At 37.7% G+C, this 19,657-nt stretch overlaps 1 protein-coding gene across 1 annotated transcript in view; it reads left to right on the top strand.

Annotated features, from left to right (window-relative positions):
• Positions 1-308: 308 nt before the first annotated feature.
• The window catches only part of PRKACB (protein kinase cAMP-activated catalytic subunit beta), a 150,585-nt gene continuing 131,236 nt past the window's right edge, over positions 309-19,657 (top strand). The window contains exon 1 of the mRNA XM_027971472.2: positions 309-562. Within this exon, the coding sequence (XP_027827273.1) occupies positions 517-562 (46 nt within the window). The 5' untranslated portion in view covers positions 309-516. The remainder of the gene's footprint in view (positions 563-19,657) is intronic.

Below are 19,657 nucleotides of genomic sequence, written 5' to 3' on the forward strand. Positions count from 1 at the left end.
CTCTAAGAAACGACAGGTTCCTGAAAGCTAACGGTCCCTACGCTGCCTTCCATATCTCTGGGAAGGGCATCCGAGAGTAAGCCCGGGCCACCACATCCCAGCCCCATGGGCCGCTGAGGTGCCAGCCCGGGTTACCCGGGGCCGAGGCTCCCCTCAGCCCGTCGCCCGCGTCCCAGGCCGGCACGTCACTTCCGGCGCGCGCGCCCGCTGGCGAAGAGGGACAGGGTCCCGGGCCCGGGTGCGCGACTGCCCGGGGGCGCGCAGGGGGGGCGGGGCGGGGGAAGGGGGAGTGTCTGCCCGCTGCCGCCGCCACCGCCGTTGCCGCCGGGGCTGAGTTCGCTGAAGCCCTGGCTTCAGAACCTGCCCAGTCTTCCCGCCCGCATTCTGGGCGCCAGTCCCGGGGGCACTGACTGTTGTGACCGGTGTAGAAGCGGGAGCTGCCTTTGCCTGTGGAGCAGCGGGGACGGTGCCAGCCCCGCTTCCCTTCCCTCAACCCTTCCTCCCATCGCCCCAGTCATGGGGAACGCGGCGACCGCCAAGAAAGGCAGCGAGGTGGAGAGCGGTGAGTCAAGGGCCGGGTCTGGGGGCCCGCTGGGCGGGCTGGCGCGGGGTCGGAGCCCGGAGGCCGCAGGCATGGTCCAGGCCTCAGCGGCCGCCGGGAACCACTCAAGGGGGCCCTGGGGACCAGCTGCCTTCCTCCTCCACTCCCTCCCCCCAGCTCCGGCGAGAGAGCTGAGCGTCGAGGGCCGGATGGAGAGGGCGAGGGAGGAGAGAGGTCCCCGTGACTCCCTTTTACACTAGAGTGGGGGGACTCCCAAGCTTAGACGCTTCCCCAAATATGGTCGGGATAAAGAAGTCTCTTGGACCATCCCAAGCTCTCTCCCTCCCCGCCCCCCGCCCCCGTCCCCCGCTTTGGGAGCCACAGGTAGTGTTATCTCTTTTCTCTCCATCACTTGGGTCTAACCCAATTTTATCATCAGGTCAGGGACTGCTGCTCTGCTTCTCCGCAGGTGAGGTTAATCCTAAATGGGTAACTGTTTTAGAGATCCTCCATCTCTTCAGGTTAGGAGTTGAAAATATAGTTAGAGTGAGCAGCAACTTTTCCCATTAGAGAAAAAAAGCAGGACAGATTTGCCTTTTCTTAAGACATTCGAAAATTTGCTACAATGTCTGTAAAACATTTCAGACAACTCGGACTGTTACTCCGAGTTGAAGTGCTTCCAGAATACCGTGGATTTCTTCTGAGTGCTGCAAGTGCAGGCACTCTGCACTTTACTGTATGGCCATATGATTTTGTTTATTTATCTGTCAGTCCGTCTATTAGTCAATCAGTAAATCTGGATGGTTTTTGCCTTTGCCCGGTACAACTCAGATCTTATAATTCAGAATGAATAGATAACAAGTATTTGTTTTGTTACTAGGAGTAAATGACATGTAAGCACTTGAGGCAATGCCAGATGAATAGGGGATACCTGATGATTTATTCCAATTTGTGTAAACAGTATCTTTTAATGTTTCTGTGTTTGTAATGTGTTTTAGGTTAATTTCTAATTTAGTCTCCCTCCCACCCCAATATCAGGGCTTCCCTTATGGCTCAGCTGGTAAAGAATCCGCCTGCAATGCGGGAGACCTGGGTTCGATTCCTGGGTTAGGAAGATCCCCTGGAGAAGGGAAAGGCTACCCACTCCAGTATTCTGGCCTGGAGAATTCCATGGACCCTAAAGTCCATGGTGTTGCAGAGTCAGACACAACTGATAGACTTTCACTTCACTTCACTTCCCCCATGTCAGTAAAGCAGGATCAATTTGGAAAGATCTAGTCATTCATTTTGTTTAATATGAATAGTTAGGTCAAATTATGTGGTTTGTGTTTCACCAATAAGGTTTTGGTGTTAATTTTCAGGAGCTCCAGAAAAGTTCAATGTCTTCAATATGTGAGATGGACATTTAAGAAAAAAAACAATGTAGAGGTGGAACTTCAGTGGTCTTTTTTCTTATAATTGCACAAATGTAGTAACTGTATAGAAAGTATTAAAAATGAGGGAAGTGTAAAGAATTGTTTCTGCCTTTTGTCATTTTGCTAATTTGAAGTTCTATTAACATAAAGATGGAGAAGGCAATGGCACCCCACTCCAGTACTCTTGCCTGGAAAATCCCATGGATGGAGGAGCCTGGTAGGCTCCAGTCCATGGGGTCGCTGGGAGTCGGGCACAACTGAGCGACTTCACTTTTACTTTTCACTTCATGCATTGGAGAAGGAAATGGCAACCCACTCCAGTATTCTTGCCTGGAGAATCCCAGGGACAGAGGAGCCTAGTGGGCTGCCGTCTGTGGGGTCTCACAGAGTCAGACACGATTGAAGGGACTTCGCAGCAGCAGCAACATAAAGATAAAATATGTACTAATGTATTACAAAGTGTGCTTGGTAATTGAATCATATCAGTGATTTTTTTATTAACAAGTACTGGCCTGTACAGTGTTTATATTTTTAATAGTAATAGTAGACTCTTTTGTGATCTATATATTTCCATTATTAAGGTTATCAAACAAATTCTCCCCTAGACATTTGAAGCTTCTAGCTATGAGATAATCTTAGAATATTTACTGGAAACAGAATGGAAACTTTAAAAATGCTTGAGTAAATTATTTCATAAGCTTTAACTGTTAGTGACAGCCTAGTTCTTAAGTATGTTAGCCAGCTTTTTATAGAAGCTTATTTATGGAAACTGAAGGTCATTATAGTAGTTTGAATACATATTTTGAAGTGATAAGAGAAAATAACTGTCTCACTGGACAATCATTTGAAATGTCACATGTTGATTAGTTTGTAATTTCATTTGGAGCAATGTTATCATGTTGCTGCTGGTCTACCATGGTGAACAAAGACATTTTTATCTATATATCTTAATATTTAATGAAAGAATAACTTATACCATTATATAGCTAACTGATTTGTATAGTTTTTTAAAAATTACTTTTGAAAATATATGGCTTTCAAAATTTGAACGTAGTTATTTAAACTTCAACATATGCCTTTCAGACTTTGAATGTAGTTATTTAAACCTGGCGGGCTGTCGTCCACAGGGCAGAGGGTAGGACACGACTGAGCGACTGAACTGAATTTAAACTTCAACCAATACATAAAAGTGTAAGCTTTTAGAAATGTAAGTGGTCCTAGAGATCAGCCTATGTAATCATTCCTTTTCAAAGAGAATTTGACCTCTGAAGAAGCAGGAGCTGAGATCATACTGTTAGTTATATCAGAGTAAGGAATTGAATCTGGTCCCCTGACTCTATTCTGCATCACTAACTAATCAAGTAACAGATATTTTCAAAGTGTCTACCAGGTGTATTAGTTTCATATGGAGACCCTGTAAGTAAAAGCTCAAGAAGTTTTACTATCTAATGTGAAAGAGAAAATGTACATATAAAAGTTAACTGAAAAGCAAAATATGACAAATGCTAACATTATGGAATATGAGATTAAAACTCGGAAAACTACCAATAGGAAAATGTTTGATTTGAAATGATTTAAAAATATCAGGTCAGATAGGATTTGAGGTTTGGCTCATGCCTTATACAGGTGACTCTGGACCTTAGTTCTAAAACTATTCCAGTACAATGAAGTTGGGCATAAAAACCTTTGAGCAGGGTCTTAGTTAGCTTGGACCATCTGGTGCTTATGTTGTACTGTACTGAAGTCTGTACCCCAATGCTTGCTGTTCTGCACTCAGTCATGTCCAACTCTTTGTGACCCCATGGGCTGTAGGCCACCAGACTCCTCTGTCCATGGAATTTTCCAGGCAAGAATACTGGAGTGGGTTGCTGTTTCCTTCTCCAGGTGATCTTCTCGACCCGGGGATTGAATGCATGTCTCTTTTGTGTCGTCCCCATTAGCAGGCAGATTCTTTGCCACCATGCTAGCTGGGAAGCCCAACATTAAGTTGGGTACCTATTCTACTGTGGTAAACTGGGAATTGTATTGAGATGTCTTAAAACTTAATGAAAGAGCAACTCTTACATACCTGCTTGTTTTATATATTAAAAAAAAATTACTCATAAATATCAGTCAGTTCAGTCACTCAGTTGTGTCCAGCTCTTTGTGACCCAATGGACTGTAGCACACCAGGCTTCCCTGTCCATCACCAACTCCTGGAGCTTGGTCAAACACATGTCCATCAAATCGGTGATGCCATCCAACTGTTTCATCCTGTCATCCCCTTCTCCTAAATATAGTAAATAAATATAGGAGTCTTCTCACAAATATAGGGGTCTCAAAATTTGAATGTAATTATTTAAACCTCAGCTAATAGGCAGAAGTATAAATTTTAGAAAAATAAGTGAACATATAATTCTCTGAGAAATTTTAAACTTGTCATTCAAAATTGTTTCACTTATCCTGTCTTTCACTTTATTCACAGTCCCCAACATAAAAATCATGTCACCTATTTTAACCTGAAAGTTTTTTTTTTTAATTTCATGAAAAAAAAAAAAAACCAAACCACACACACACAGTGGATTTCCGTTCCCCTTGCATGTTCCCTGTGGGCTCTATGTGTAACATTGTCAGAACCATGGTGCTGAGGCCTGTGGTTACAGTGTTGGTAGAGGTTTGGATGCACATTCTTCTGTGACTGCAAGTGGTAGAGCCACCAGTGTTCATACAATGATTTTTATTTTTATGTTTTCCAGAGTGTTTCTCTGTCTTAAGAACTTTTGAAGATGAATGGAAGCTAAAGAAAGTCACCCATTAGTAGACTAGGTTCAACCAAAATGCAGGTTTCATAAAAACTAGCATTTTTTAAGGGTTTACTATGTGCCAGATTCTCTTAAGTTTGCATGCATAATTTTCTTAATCTTTTCAGCTATGTAACATAGTTCAGTTATGCTCCATTTTATATTATAGATGAGAAAAAGGATGCTCAGAGAGCCTAAATGACTTGCCTAAGGTTGCACAGCTAGTTCAGTGAAAGGGTAACATTTGAACTAGGCAGATTAACCTTAGAACCTGAAATCTTAACCACTGTGCAAACACCCTCTGTATGCAACAGAAAAGCTTATTCTGAGACACACAGAATAGTTTAGACTTCACTTTAATCAGTATTATTATAGGAAATTTTGGTTGTTTTCAATAGTGACTATTTGGATATCTTAAATGAAAGTTTTTTTTTTTTTTCTTGTGCTGTCTTCTAGATTCAATTTCTATAAAATGAGGATGAAGGATTAAATTACCTTGAAAGTCTTTTCAGATTTAATATGGTATAATTTCAGAGTCAGCCATAGAAAATTGATTTTATATACTTAAACCTTCATTAATATTTGTATTTAATTTTTTATTCTCATTCATATATGTATAGTTTCCCTTTCTGTGAAATAGCCAATTGAAAAATTACTTTTTGAACTTGTACTGCCATTTTAAAAGTATTTGGAAATTTGCATTTTATACCATGGTTTGCATAGTTTGGCACTATCCGATCAGACTTTCTGCTGTGATAGAAATGTTCCTATCTACATTGTCTTCTGTGGTTGCCACTAGCTGCCTGCAGCTATTGAGCACTTGAAATGTAACCAGGGAAACTGAGAAACTGAATTTTTAACTTACATGCAGCAGTTAGTGTTTGATGTATTGGACAGCACAGGTTTAGAGCATAGCATAGTTTAGAGCATGGTGGTGGTGGTGGTTTAGTCACTAAGTTGTGTCCGACTCTTGCGACCCCATGGACTATAGCCTGCCGGGCTCCTCTATCCATGGGATTCTCCAGGCAAGAATGCTGGAGTAGACTGCATTTCCTTCTCCAAGTTTAGAGCATAGCATGTAATAAAAACACCAACCTATCTTTCCATCATCTTTGTAATTTGTAGATCCTCACAAGTGTTCATAGATGACAAAATGCTGTATTTATCTTTTCTTGTACTAGAAATTGACTTATTTTTTCATCTGAATAAGCATTTACAAACCTAGTGAACATATTATTATAGTTTAGTAATTTGTATATAATCTGTAGAGTTAGGTACAAAGTTAATTTCCTTATTGGACTCTACTAGAATTAGAATTGTTTTTAGTTTTTAATACTGGAACTCAGTGAATATATTTCAATGAAAATTTTTATAGCTTTGAATAAGAACAAATTTAGTGATCTCATATCTTATTCATGTCTTTAAAGTTTCAGTTATTTTTTAAAGGAAAATTAGTAACATTCCATTTTGATATATTCGCAGAAGAATTTTGAAATAGTCTTCATTAGTTTAAAAAATAAAAAAATCAAAACAGCCACACTATTTGGATGATAAATACATTTTATTAATATCACATTCAGTTTCATGATTCTGTGATTCAATTTTGTGCAGATTATTTACTGTATAAAATTACCTCCTGTTCAGGAGCCATTTTTCCCATTCTCCTGGTCAGCGTCCTGCACTTAGGATATTGTTGCTTTTCATTGCCAGCAACAGGATAATTAGAGCCATGAAAGCTAGTTTAGAAAAGTAAGCCGTGGCTGAGTGGCAGAAGCAGCACATGAAAAGATCCTAGGTAATTCAGCATATAGGTATTAAGATTCTTTCAGATAGTGTATGCTAAGTTACTTCAGTCCTGTCCCACTCTTTGTGACCCTGTGGACTGTAGCCTACCAGGCTCCTCTGACCAGGGGATTCTCTAGGCAAGAATACTGGAATGGGTTGCCGTGCCCTCCTCCGGGGGTTGGAAAGGGATTGAACCTGCGTCTTTTACCTCTCCTGCATTGGCAGATGGGTTCTTTCCCACTAGCCCCAGCTGGGAAGCCCAGATAGTCAGGAGTTGACCATAAATCATTCTGATATTCCATTAAATTAATAAAATAAGTAATTAGTATAGTTTATAAAATTGTCTGTATATTTATGTGATAATAAATGCTAGTACACATATATGTCCAAATTTCCTCAAAGGAATAAATCTTAGGTTTTTAATGGGGAAAGAAAAAAAAAAAAACAACTACGTTAAATAGAAAAATGTGGTATTTATGGGAGGTAAATATACCTAGGTCAGTACCATATTATATTGAGTATTTTTCTTAATTTAAAAAATATTCCTTCAAGAGTATCTTCTATTGTTTTTTTCTTTGTTCATTCAGTCATGCTTTCATTTATTCATTCTAACATATTGAACGCCTAAAACGTGACAGACTTTATGCAAATCTGTGGGAAAAAAGATTGAATAGGACCCAGTACCTGCTCCAGAATGCCCGTATTTCGGACGAGGGAGACAGACATGTCAACAACTTAATAATAATATAAAAAACCTGTTAAAAATGGCTTCTTGAGTTCACTGAGGGAACCAGTAGAAAGTATAGTCATTTCCACTGATGTGGGTGGGGGATGAAGTCCAAAAAGGACTTCAAAGAAGAGGTGAGCCCTGGGTTGAGCATTGAAAACGGTAAATGTTCAACAGTAGAATTACAGGAAGAAGTGTGTTCTGAGAAGACGGAACACACAGAGTGAGCAAAGATCCAGAGGGTTGAAACAGCATGACATATTCCAGGAGGAAAGTAAGTTGTTCATTGTGACTAAAAAGGAGGGGGTTGGTGGTAGGGAAGAGGGGAGATTGTACAATGAAAGATGAGACTCAAGAAATGGACAGAGTCTGAATTTCATCCTATGGGATAAAACTATCAAAGCTATTGTGGACTCTGAAATAAGAGAAAGATATGATAAAATTTGGATTTTAGAGAGATTATTTAGATGGTGATGTGAAGATGGCATATGGAACAAGTGAAGTGGAGGCAGGAAATCTATTAGAAGACTCTGTCTCTCAGGTGAGGGACTTTGAGGGTCTGGATCAAGATGGTAAAGGTAGGGATACAGGAAGGACCTAAAATGTAAGAAATTTGGAAACTAAAAATGAGCAGACTATGCTTTTCTGATTGCATTTGGGAAATGAGGTAAAGGAGGGATTGGGAATAACTCCCAAGTTTTTAGCTTCTTTGCCTTGGTGGGTGGATTGTGATGCCATTAATGGAGTCAGGAAATGAACATAAGGGAAGGAACAGATTTGGGGGGGTGGGGCATGTTGAACTTAGGGTGCCTATGGAATTTCTGAGAAATGATATCTGATTGGTTATTTCATATGTGGATTGTCTATAATTCTCTCAACTATGGGGGAAAAATGACCTTGGATGATCGGACGCTCTTTTCCACATTGCATCTCAGTTTGCTCCCCTTCTAAGGCTAGCTGTTTAGAATCTATAGAACTATGTATGACATCTGATGTAGCTTCTATAAATTAAGAACTGTAGCCACTAAAAGTTTAGCTTTTTGTGTTTGTTTTGAAAAAAGTAAAAGCCAGAGCACTGATGAGAACAGTGTAACTTTTAAAGAAACAAAATTAAAGTCAGATAAAATGTGTTACTTTCATTATTAAAGTATGCATCCTGTAAGCTGTTGAGCTTTGTAGAGTCATGTGGAGTAGCAGGAAAACATGTAAAATATTGTACCAACATATATTGTACTAAGTATCAATATTCTTCTCCTAGAGATCTTTATTTTTAAAATAGATATTAAAAACTTAAAGTGTGATTTAATAGTAAGAGTGTGAACTCAGAATAAGAAAAATCTAAATTCTATTTTCTAATTCTTTCAATTAGTTCACTTTAGATAAGTGTTTTAATACCTCCAAGCTGTACTATAAAATTAAGAAGGACAAATTTGTTAGAGAGGTTATGGTCTTTTCTGGCCTTATAGTTCAGTGATTTCCATACATGTTTATTAAAAGAAAGAAGGTTTATTTTTAAAGTAGCAAGACTTGAGAATTAAAGACTATCACAAAATTATGTGGGTAAATTGGCAAGTGAGCCTTAGTGTAAGCAAATATACAGTAATATATTTAGGAGAAATTTTTTGATCCATACATAAAGAATTATAGTTTCTGAATTTTGGCCTAAGAAACAAATTTTGAATCACTGTATTGATCTTTGAAGATATTCTCATGTTCTACTGTAGGTAAAGAGACCATCTAAATATTGGTCATCAGGGGAGTAGATTCAAAACAAGACATAAAACATTCTATTCTTAGTGAAAAACCCTTAGCATGTTATGTGTAGTATTGATGTTTTGTGTATAGCAGAAGCTATACACAAAAGTTAAAATCAGGGACAGCTAATAGGAGCAAGAGAATTGAACGTCTATTGTTTGAGGATAAACTAAAAAACAAAACAAAACAAGCCTGGAACTCTTTATTCTGTAATAGGTCTACATGATTGAAGTATATAAACCAAAGGTATAGGTAGAGAAAATTGTTCACCTGAATTTAAAACACTAGAACTTACAAGCTATTCCTCAAAACTTACAAAAGCTAGTTGTACACCAATAAAAGAAGTATAGTGAAACCTTCATAAACTTGGCTTAGAGAATAAATATATTTAACTGATTATTTGTGTTTAAAGGTAAAAGCATTTGTTTTGATAAATTCAGCTAGTATCTTTAGTAACTTAAAAATTGCTGGAAAACATTGATGCTTTTTTAATTTTTTTTCTTTTTTTGTAGATTTTGTAACCCTTTCAGTCCCTTACAGCTTCAAAAATGCTCATTAATAGTAGCAAATAGCCCTCTTTCTTGTTAATATTGAGGTTTGCAAGTAATAAATTATTTCCCCTGATATGAAGATGTAACTTAAATTGCTTAAATAGAAATGAGATATAGATTAAATTTTCATATTTTAATGTATTATAATTCATCTCTTCATTTATATATTTTTTTATTTTGGAGGAGGGTCATGAGGGAGATAAACAGTTGCCTTCTTGTTGCTCATAGTATAGTGAAAGCTTTAAATAAGTAAATGTACAAACACGAGAATTTTGTTGGAAGTACAGTATAGGGTATTTCCTGTGGTAATAATTTGGTTTTTCAGTTTTTGATTATAATATAAATAGATTCAGTAATGTTCTGTATCTGTGTGGATAGTTTTCTGAACTAAATTTGGGACTCCTTTAGAGAAATGAGCTAATTGACAGTTCACAGTGAGGGCTGATTCTGTGGCACATTTGCCATTAGGACTGCCTCTCAAAATCCAGTGTAAATTCCCTATCTTTAGCTGACTTGCTATTAAAAGGTATAAAGTCCCAGGCTTTATGGCCATTGTTTTAAGGTTGTATTCCCTGTTGCCTACTGTTCGTATAATGTTAACTTTTCAATGACTTCAAACTTTTGTTTTCTAGTAAAACAACTGTTGAATCTAAACCTGTAAGTCCTTGCCAAATCTGTATTATCCATCTGGACCTTGACTCAAAAAATTAAAGATATTGTGTTGAGATCTCATTATTTTGGGGTCCTACTTAATAAGTATTCAATTTCTGTACCACTTATTCAATTAGAAGACTATAGAGCATCAGAAGACCACTGTGGTATGTTAGCCACAAAATTGAGAGAACATGTTTGTACAGATGTTACTTAGCTTCTTTTGTAAGAGTCGGTTCTGTTTATAATTTAGCTCCTCCTATCCTAGCTCAGCTTGCTAGATGTATCATGGATAGTAAGTAGTCAAGCTGGAATTTGAACCTAGGCAGTGTGGCTCTAGAATCTGTGTTCTTAACCACCATGTCATATTAGGTACTTCATTAAAAATTTATAAATGCTTTAGTTATCTCTTTCATAATAATCTTACCAGTGCTAGAAAACTCAGTCCTATATCAGCAATGGTTCTGCCAGAGAAATATTGTTAATAGGCTATATGCTAAGTCACTTCAGTCGTGTCCGAATCTGTGCGACACCATAGACGGCAGCCCACCAGGCTCCCCCGTCCCTTGGATTCTCCAAGCAAGAACACTGGAGTGGGCTGCCATTTCCTTCTCCAGTGTATGAAAGTGAAAAGTGAAAGTGAAGTTGCTCAGTCATGTCCGACTCTTGGCGACCTCATGGACTGCAGCCTACCAGGCTCCTCTGTCCATGGGATTTTCCAGGCAAGAGTACTGGAGTGGGGTGCCATTGCCTTCTCCAATAGGCTATATATTAAGAGCTATATTGCAAGTTGGGGGCTGGCTGGGCAAGTCTGAAATCCATGGGGTAGATTGTCAGGAAGAGCATGCTGGAACTTTCAGATATAGGCTGAAGCTGCAGTCCATAGGCTGACTTCAGGGAGGCTTCAGTTCTGCTCTTTGAAGACCTTTCAGTTGATTGAATCAGACCCACTCAGTTTATGTATGATAATCTTTACTTCAAGTGACCTGATTATGGACTTCTCATCACATCTACAAAATACCTTCACAGCAACACATAGATTAGTGTTTGACTGAGTATCTGAAGACTGTACCCTAGCCAGATTTATCTCAGACATCTTTTTCTTTTTTAACCCTGAGCTAGAGGGTGGGGAAAGCTTTTCATTTTCCTAAGCCAGAAATGGAACTTTCTATTTTATTGTCAATCTTCATTTATTTATTAATCACTCTTGGACCTCCTCAACATCAGTGTCCCCAGTCCCCCTTAATATTACCACAGCTAAAGATTTCAAGTGTTTTGCTAGAGAAGGCATTTATATGAACCATGTTATCTTTAAAGTAAAATTTAAAAAAATAAACAGGAGTCTCAAAATAAAAGGCAGAGAAAGATTGAACCAGAAAACTGATAGTGAGATTAGTTACTATATTTGAGCATAAAATTTAGCACTTTTTACATGGCAAGGGAGTTACACAGTATAGAACCTCTTTTGAATTCACTGAAATTCTAACAGGAACTCAGTGTTGAATTCTAACAGAAATTTAATCTATCAAGAAACAAGGAGCTTTGGTCTACATAATTCAAAAATTAACTATTGTTTAATAAAAGAAATCTCTCTAGAATCCTAGATGCAAGAAGGAGGGTTTCAGAAAGTTGCCTGCAGTTATTACTACCTTAGGGGGAGTAACTCTTTTTTGGGGGTGATAATAATAGTGTAGTACTTTTATAATGTGCCAGACACTATCATAAGTGCTTTAATCCCATTTATTTTATTTGATCCACCTCACAGCCCAAGGTGGTCTGTAATTTCATTAACACCATTTGCAGGTGAAGAAACTGAAGCAGTTAAGTAATTTGCCCAATAGCATATAAACTGGGATTCAAATTCAAGTAGTCTTTGCCTGCTCAGTCACTTCAGTTGTGTCTGACTCTTAAAATCCTATTTAGCCTGCCAGGTTCCTCTGTCCATGGGATTCTCCAGGCAAGAATATTGAAGTGGGTTGCCGTGCCCTCCTCCAGGGGATCTTCCTGACTCAGGGACTGAACCCATATCTCTTATGTCTCCTGCATTGGCAGGTGGGTTCTTTACTATTAGTGCTACTTGGGAAGCCCAAGTAGTCTTTAGAACCTGCAATTTTAACCATTACCTAATCTGCCATCTGTAGTATACATTGCACTTGTTTCATTTTTATGTCATGAATTTTCCCATACAGTCAGATGTTATTCTGTAGGGAATTTTTAACATTAAGTGTGTTAAATTTATTAAAGTAATAACATTTATAGAACTAATTTTTTAACTCTTCAATAGTAACCATTCTCCCTACTTCCAATGGCATTGATTAGTTTTGGTTACTTTATAAATGTAATCATACAGTGAGTGATCTTTTGTGTCTGATTCATCCCTACTGTTGAGTATAATTAGAAACTGTCCATTCTCTTGGCTGTATTGTATTCTATTGTTTGAGTATATCACAATTTACTCATTCTGTTGTTGCTATATGTTAAGTTTCTATTTGAAGGCTATTATAATGGTGCTCCTCTAAACATTCTGGTACATGTATACAGGTGAACATATGTATGAATTTCTATTGAGTATATACTTAGTGGTAGAATTCAGTTTTAATAAATATGGTTAATAGTTTTCTGAAGTTGTGGTGCCAGTTTGCATTTCTATCAGCATTGTATGAGCCTTCTCATGTTCTACAATCTCAACAACTTTTGGGTTTTCTTTCCTTTTTTACTTTAGCAAAATACTTGTGTTCATTGTATGATTATGTACTATCTTTTTAAAAAGGCAACTCCTGTCGTTGGGCATTTAAGTTGTTTTCATCTTTTTTGAAAAGTGTTGAGACTAATATTATTGTAGATTTATTTTTTAAGACTTTTTATTTTTTTGATACATGTTTTCTATGCATATAAACGTACAAAACCATGAGAATTTGTTCCATTGAAATATAAGAATGTTACTATAACTTTTAGATTTTTAGTTACTCAGCATGAAATAGCATCTCATACTTTTAAGTTGATTTTATTGCTAACAAAAGTTGAACTTTATGTTTTTTTAGTAATTTTTGTATTTTTAATGAGTAACCGACTCGATGGATGTGAGTCTGAGTGAACTCCGGGAGATGGTGATGAACAGGGAGGCCTGGCGTGCTGCGATTCATGGGGTCGCAAAGAGTCGGACACGACTGAGTGACTGAACTGAACTGAACTGAACTGAATGAGTAACCTGTGGCTATATTTCAGTTGAAATATTTGAGTATCTTTATTATTATTATTAACCTTTTTCTGGCTCTGTGTTATAAACTTTTCCTATTTATCTTTCAGCTTTACAAAAATTTAAATTTTTATGTAATCAAAAGTATGTTTTACAGTTTTTAACTTTGGTATCATGCTTTAAAAGACCTACTCATATTTTCGACTATTCCACTCTCTTCTTCCCCTTTATGTATGTATATGTGTACACATATACATGTATTTGTACTGTAAACATATATATGTATATTCAAGTTTTACCATTTGAAAAATAATATGAAAATGTAAACTTTCTTCCTCTATGCTGTGTTCTCTCGTTTTTATCAAATCTCCTTCAAAACCAAACTTTTTAGTAGGCAGATTTCACAGTTTCTACCTTCTTTCCTTTTATACTTCAAATCCTAAGGCTGCTCTCTATTCCTGCCTGCTTTGGCAAGTATCATCAGTAATCCTCTTTTTGACCTTTTTCCTTTAGTTTCTCTGTTCTGCAGTGTTTCCCCAGTGAGTCATCCACTCAAGTTACTTCAGGTACTGCCACTTCCTATTGCTGTCTTTGTGCTAATAGATATCTTTCTTCAGTTCTCCAGTCATGTTTAATTTTTACTTGGCTATGTTACCTGGAAAGTCAAGTTGAGGAAATTATCTTTTCCCTAAATCTGTATCCCCTATTTTGGTGAAAATGGAGAAATAAGTCATGTAAGCCAGAAATCTGGGAGTCATTTTAGATTGTTTCATTTTCCTTTTCCCCTACCTCTCATTGGTGACTGGGTCTTGTCAGTAATTTGTCCTCTTATTTCTCCTTACAGTGCTCCTATCTTAGTTCAGTTCTTTATCATCCCTTTCCAGGATATCTAAAAACATATTTGCTTCATCAATCTCCTTACCTTTGGTTTTCTTATGTGTATGTGTGCATTTATGCTCAGTTGTGTCTGATTCTTTGTGACCCTATGTACTGAAGGCCGCCACACTTCTATGTCCGTGGAATTTTCCAGGCAAGAATACTGGAATGAGTCACCATTTCCTCCTCCAAGGGATCTTCCCGACCCAGGGATCGAGCCCTCATCTTTTGTTGTATCTCCTGCAGTGACAGGTGGATTCTTTACCACTGTGCCACCTGGGGAGCCCTCAGTTTTCTTAGCTATCTCCCAAATCTGTTCTGGTTGCTCCCTACTTAAATCATTTTTATTTTACTCCATTGAATGTACAATAGAATCTATTCTTAGCATGGCATATAATGCCTGTCATAATTTGACCCTTGTATCTTGTTTGACTTCCTTCCTATCACTTCTTATAGCGCATTTTAAGATACAATAAGACATTGTTATTACTATGATTACCTTGGCATTGTCACTGACTTTAACACCCAGAGCTGTAGTATTTAGAAACATACCCCAAATGCAAAGTGATTGTTTTGCTAGCTAATGTTTATTAATATATTACAAATAATTAGTTTGAGCAAATCAAATCAGTCTACTATGGGAAAAATGTATTGGGTTAATTCAAAACTAAATCAAAATAATTTTGTCTGCTATTTCTTGCTTAAGATTACCTATATTAATATCTCCCATTAGTATGGATTATGAAAATTTACTGTACCAAATATCTTCTTCCATTTTCTGATTTTATATAAACCTCTCAAAAGAGAGTTGTGCATGTCTCAGATAGTAAAGAATCTGCCTGCAATGCAGGAGACCTGGGTTCGATCCCTGAGTTGGGAAGATCCTCCGGAGAAGGAAATGACAGCCCACTCCAGTATTCTTGCCTAGAGAATTCTGTGGAGAGAGGAGCCTCTCAAAGGAATTAACCAAAGATATAAATAGTACCTGTCCATAGTTACTGATTTCCTGAAAATTAAAAATGCCATTTTTAAGTTATAATTTCTGAAATTCACCCTGATATTTTTCTTTTATAAGACCTTTACCCATACTGTTTCTTGTCTGAAAGTCTTTTTTTCTCTTTTCCTTTCACCTTATTAACCCTTTATCACATCCTTCATATTTTATTTCAATTATTATGCTTTCAGGGAGATGTTCTCTGATTTTCCCACACTAGATTAAGGTCTCCTGTTATATATTTTCATGGAATCATGCCCTTTTTTTTAATAGTACAATTTTCCCCACTAAATTATAATGTCAGTTTTTGCTGTTGACTGAAATCTATCACATGGTGGTATGCTCAGCACACAGTAGAGACTCAAGAAATACTTGGTGAATAGATGAATACAGTTTCTTGATAGACAGAAGATGATAAACTGACAGTGTTTTTTTCTGAGAGATGCTTATTTTAAATATAGTCATAACAATCGGTATATCTAAAAATTACTGTAAAAATATATACTGATCCTATAGAATGATGTGCCAACTGATGCTTTTGGTTTTTATTTTATATTTATTTCCAATATAAGATTGGAGAGATAGCCATCAAAATACTTCTACTGGGTGGTAGAGAAGACTAATTATGTTCCTTGAAATAATTATATCTTTGTAGTTGAATCTGCCTGCAATGCAGGAGACCCTGGTTCGGTTCCTGGGTTGGGAAGATCCCCTGCAGAAGGGAAAGGCCACTCACTCCAGTATTATGGCCTGGAGAATTCCATGGAGTGTATAATCCATGGCTGCAAAGAGTCAGACATGACTGAGCCACTTTCACTTTTACTTGAACTTCAGGCCTGGTTTACTTGTCATATTAGAAGCAATGTCTTAACAAGAAACTAATATTGCAAGTGAGTCTTGTGAGCTTGACTCAAAAACAGAAGATCAAATGGAGATTTATTTTGCAGAATTGAGAATATAGTGGTGTAGCGGTGAATATCCATTGATGGCATTGCCATCAGATTGGAGGTTGAGTATCTGTTTCATAATAGACAGTATATTCAGTGCTTCTTGTTGTTGTTCAGTCACAGAGTTGTGTCTGACTCTTTGCTACCTCAGGGACTGTAACACACCAGGCTCCTTTGTCTTCCACTGTTACCTGGACTTTGCTCAGATTCATGTCCATTGAGTCTGTGATGCCATCTAACCATCTCATTCTCTGCTGTCCCCTTCTCCTTTGGCCTTCAGTCTTTTCTACCATCAGGGTCTTTTCCAGTGAGTCAGCTCTTTGCATCAGGTGGCCAAAGTGTTGGAGCTTCAGCTTCAGCAACAGTCCTTCCAATGAATATTCAGGGTTGACTTCCTTTAGGATTGAGTGGTTTGATTTCCTTGCAGTCCAAGGGACTCTCAAGAGTACTCTCCAATACCAGAGTTTGAAAGCATCAGTTCTTTGGTGCTCAACCTTCTTCTTCACATCTGTATATGACTACTGGAAAAACCATAGCTTTGAATATACAGACCTTTGTCAGCAAAGTGATGTCTCTGGTTTTTAATATGCTGTCTTAGGTTTGTCATAGCTTTCCTTCCAAGGAGCAAGAGTCTTTTAATTTCATCAGCCACCACCCACAAGGATTTTGGAGCCCAAGAAAATAAAATCTGTCACTGCTTCCACTTTTTCTCCTTTTATTTTCCATGAAGTGATGGGGCTAGATACCATAAGCATAAGTTTTTTTGGATGTTGAGTTTCAAGCCAGCATTTTCACTCTCCTCTTTCACCCTCATCAAAAGGCTCTTTAGTTCCTCTGTATTTTCTGTCTTTAGAGTGGTATCTGCATATTTGTGGTTGTTAATATTTCTCCTGGCAATCTTGATTCTAACTTGTGTTTTATCCAGCCTGGCATTTTGTATCCATATACTCTGCTTGTATGTTAAATAAGTACGGTGACAATATACAGGCTTGCCAAACACCTTTCCCAGTTTTGAGCCTGTCAATTCTGTGTCCGATTCTAACCGTTGCTTCTTGACCTGCATGCAGGTTTCTCAGGAAACCAGTTAAAGTGGTCTGGTTTGCCCATCTCTTTAAGAATTTTCCATAGTTTGTTGTGATCCATACAGTCAAAGTCTCTAGCATAGTCCATGAAGTAGAAGTAGTTATTTTTCTGGAACTCCCTTGCTTTCTCCATAATCCAGCAAATGTTGGCAATTTGATCTTTGGTCCCTCTGCCTTTTCGAAACCCAGCTTGTACATCTGGAAGTTCTCACTTCATATACTGCTGAAGTCTAGCTTGAAGGATTTTAAATATAACCTTGCTAGCATGTGAAATGAGTGCAATTGTACAGTAGTTTGGCATTGTCCTTCTTTGGGATTGGAATGAAAACTGGACCTTTTCCAGTTCTGTGGCCACTGTTGAGTTTTCCAAATTTTCTGACATATTGAGTACAGCACATCTTTTAGGATTTTAAATAGCTCAGCTGGAATTCCATCATTTTTGCGATTGTACCTAAATATTGCATTTTGGACCCTTTTGTTGACTATGAGGGCTACTCTTCTTCTAAGGGATCCTTGCCCACAGTAGTAGATACAGTGGTCATCTGAATTAAATTCACCCATTCCTGTTTATTTTAGTTCACTGATTCCTAAGATGTTGATGTTCAATTGTGCCCTCTCCTGCTTGACCACATCCAGTTTACCTTGATTCATGGACCTAACATTCCAGGTTCCTATGGAATGTTGTTCTTAATAGCATCAGACTTTGACCAGATGCATCCACTATTGAGCATCATTTCTGCTTTGGCCCAGCCACTTCATTCTTTCTGGAGCTATTAGTAATTGCCCTCTGCTCTTCCCCAGTAGCATATTGGACACCTTCTGACCTGGGGTGGGGGGCAATCTTCCAGTGTCATATCTTTCTGCCTTTTCATACTGTCCATGGGGTTCTCCAGGCAAGAATATTGGAGTGGGTTGCCTTTTCCTCCTTAAGTGGACCGCATTTTGTCAGAACTCTTCACTAGGACGCATCTTAGGTGGCCTTGCGTGGTATGGCTCATAGCTTCATTGAGTTATGCAAGCCCCTTTGCCATGACGCAGCTGTGATCCATGAAGGGGGTCTTAAATGCATTGCTTCTCAATTGTGACTTACCTCCTTTGGTGCCTGCCTTAATCTGATGTTGTTTCCCTAACCATTCTATACTCTACCCATTTAATGAATTCCTTTTTTTTTTTTTTCTTAAAATACTAATATCAGTTTTTATGTTGTTGTTTGCTTTTGTTTTTTTTTTTTAACAACCTGACTAGTACATGTCCAAAAGTAGCCTTATTCATCTGTCCTCCCAGGAAAGGAGTTAGAGGTCTTATTTGTATGCATATCTCATAGGACTCCCGGGGAAACAATGAAATGTACTCTTAGAATAGATAGTTAAGTTCTTAGTCACAGGAATCAAGGAGCATAAGACTGTAATTGATAGTAGTTGGGAGAAATGTTTTGCATAGAACTCTGAAAGATGTTACTCCAAATTTCTTAAGAAATTGAGAGGAAATATTTTTAATGCATAAAACTGACAGGATTAATATCCAGAATAAAAATCATTTTATAAGTCAACAAAAAGATATATAAATGAAAGAAAAATACAGTAAAGGATATGAATAGGTACATTACTGAAGGTGAAATTAGGTGATCAATTGACATATGAAAGGTATTTGACTTCAGTAATAATCAGTGAAGTGTGATTTAAAATGAGATGTCTTTTTTTCATTCATCAGGTTAGCAGAGATGAACAGGTCACACAGTATTATGTACGGCAAGCATGTTGAGCGTAAACTGAGCTAGCCCCTCCTGAGATGATACGGTTCTAACTATTACAACTGAAAATGAATATAAACAATAATCCGGGAATTCCTCTTTTCAGTATCTTCTTGATGGAAACACTTACACATGTACAAAAATAAATTTGTATTTTTAATAAAGACAAGTATTGGCAAAAGTGTGAAGAGATTGGATCCTCATCCACTTCCAGTGGAAATGTAAGATGGTGCAGCCACTTTGGAAACTGTTTATCAGTTTCTCAAAATGTTAAGCACCAAATTACCATACCTGGCAGTTTTTACTCTTAGAAATTTATCCAGGACATTTAAAAACATATGTCTACCCAACAACTTGTACATGAATGCTCATAGCAGTGTTATTTATAATAGCCATGAAGTGGAAACAACTGGTGACGCAGAATGTGGTGTATCTGTACAATGGAATACTATTCAGCAAGAAAACTTAGCAAAGTATATCACATGCTACTACATGGATGAACCTCAAAAACATTATGCTAGGTGGAAGAAGTGAGACACAAAAGACTGTGTATTGTGTAATTTCATTTATATGAAAGTGAAAAAAATCTATAGAGATAGAAAGTAGG

Source organism: Ovis aries, chromosome 1, assembly GCF_016772045.2.
Source record: "Ovis aries strain OAR_USU_Benz2616 breed Rambouillet chromosome 1, ARS-UI_Ramb_v3.0, whole genome shotgun sequence".
Taxonomy (NCBI): domain Eukaryota; kingdom Metazoa; phylum Chordata; class Mammalia; order Artiodactyla; family Bovidae; genus Ovis; species Ovis aries.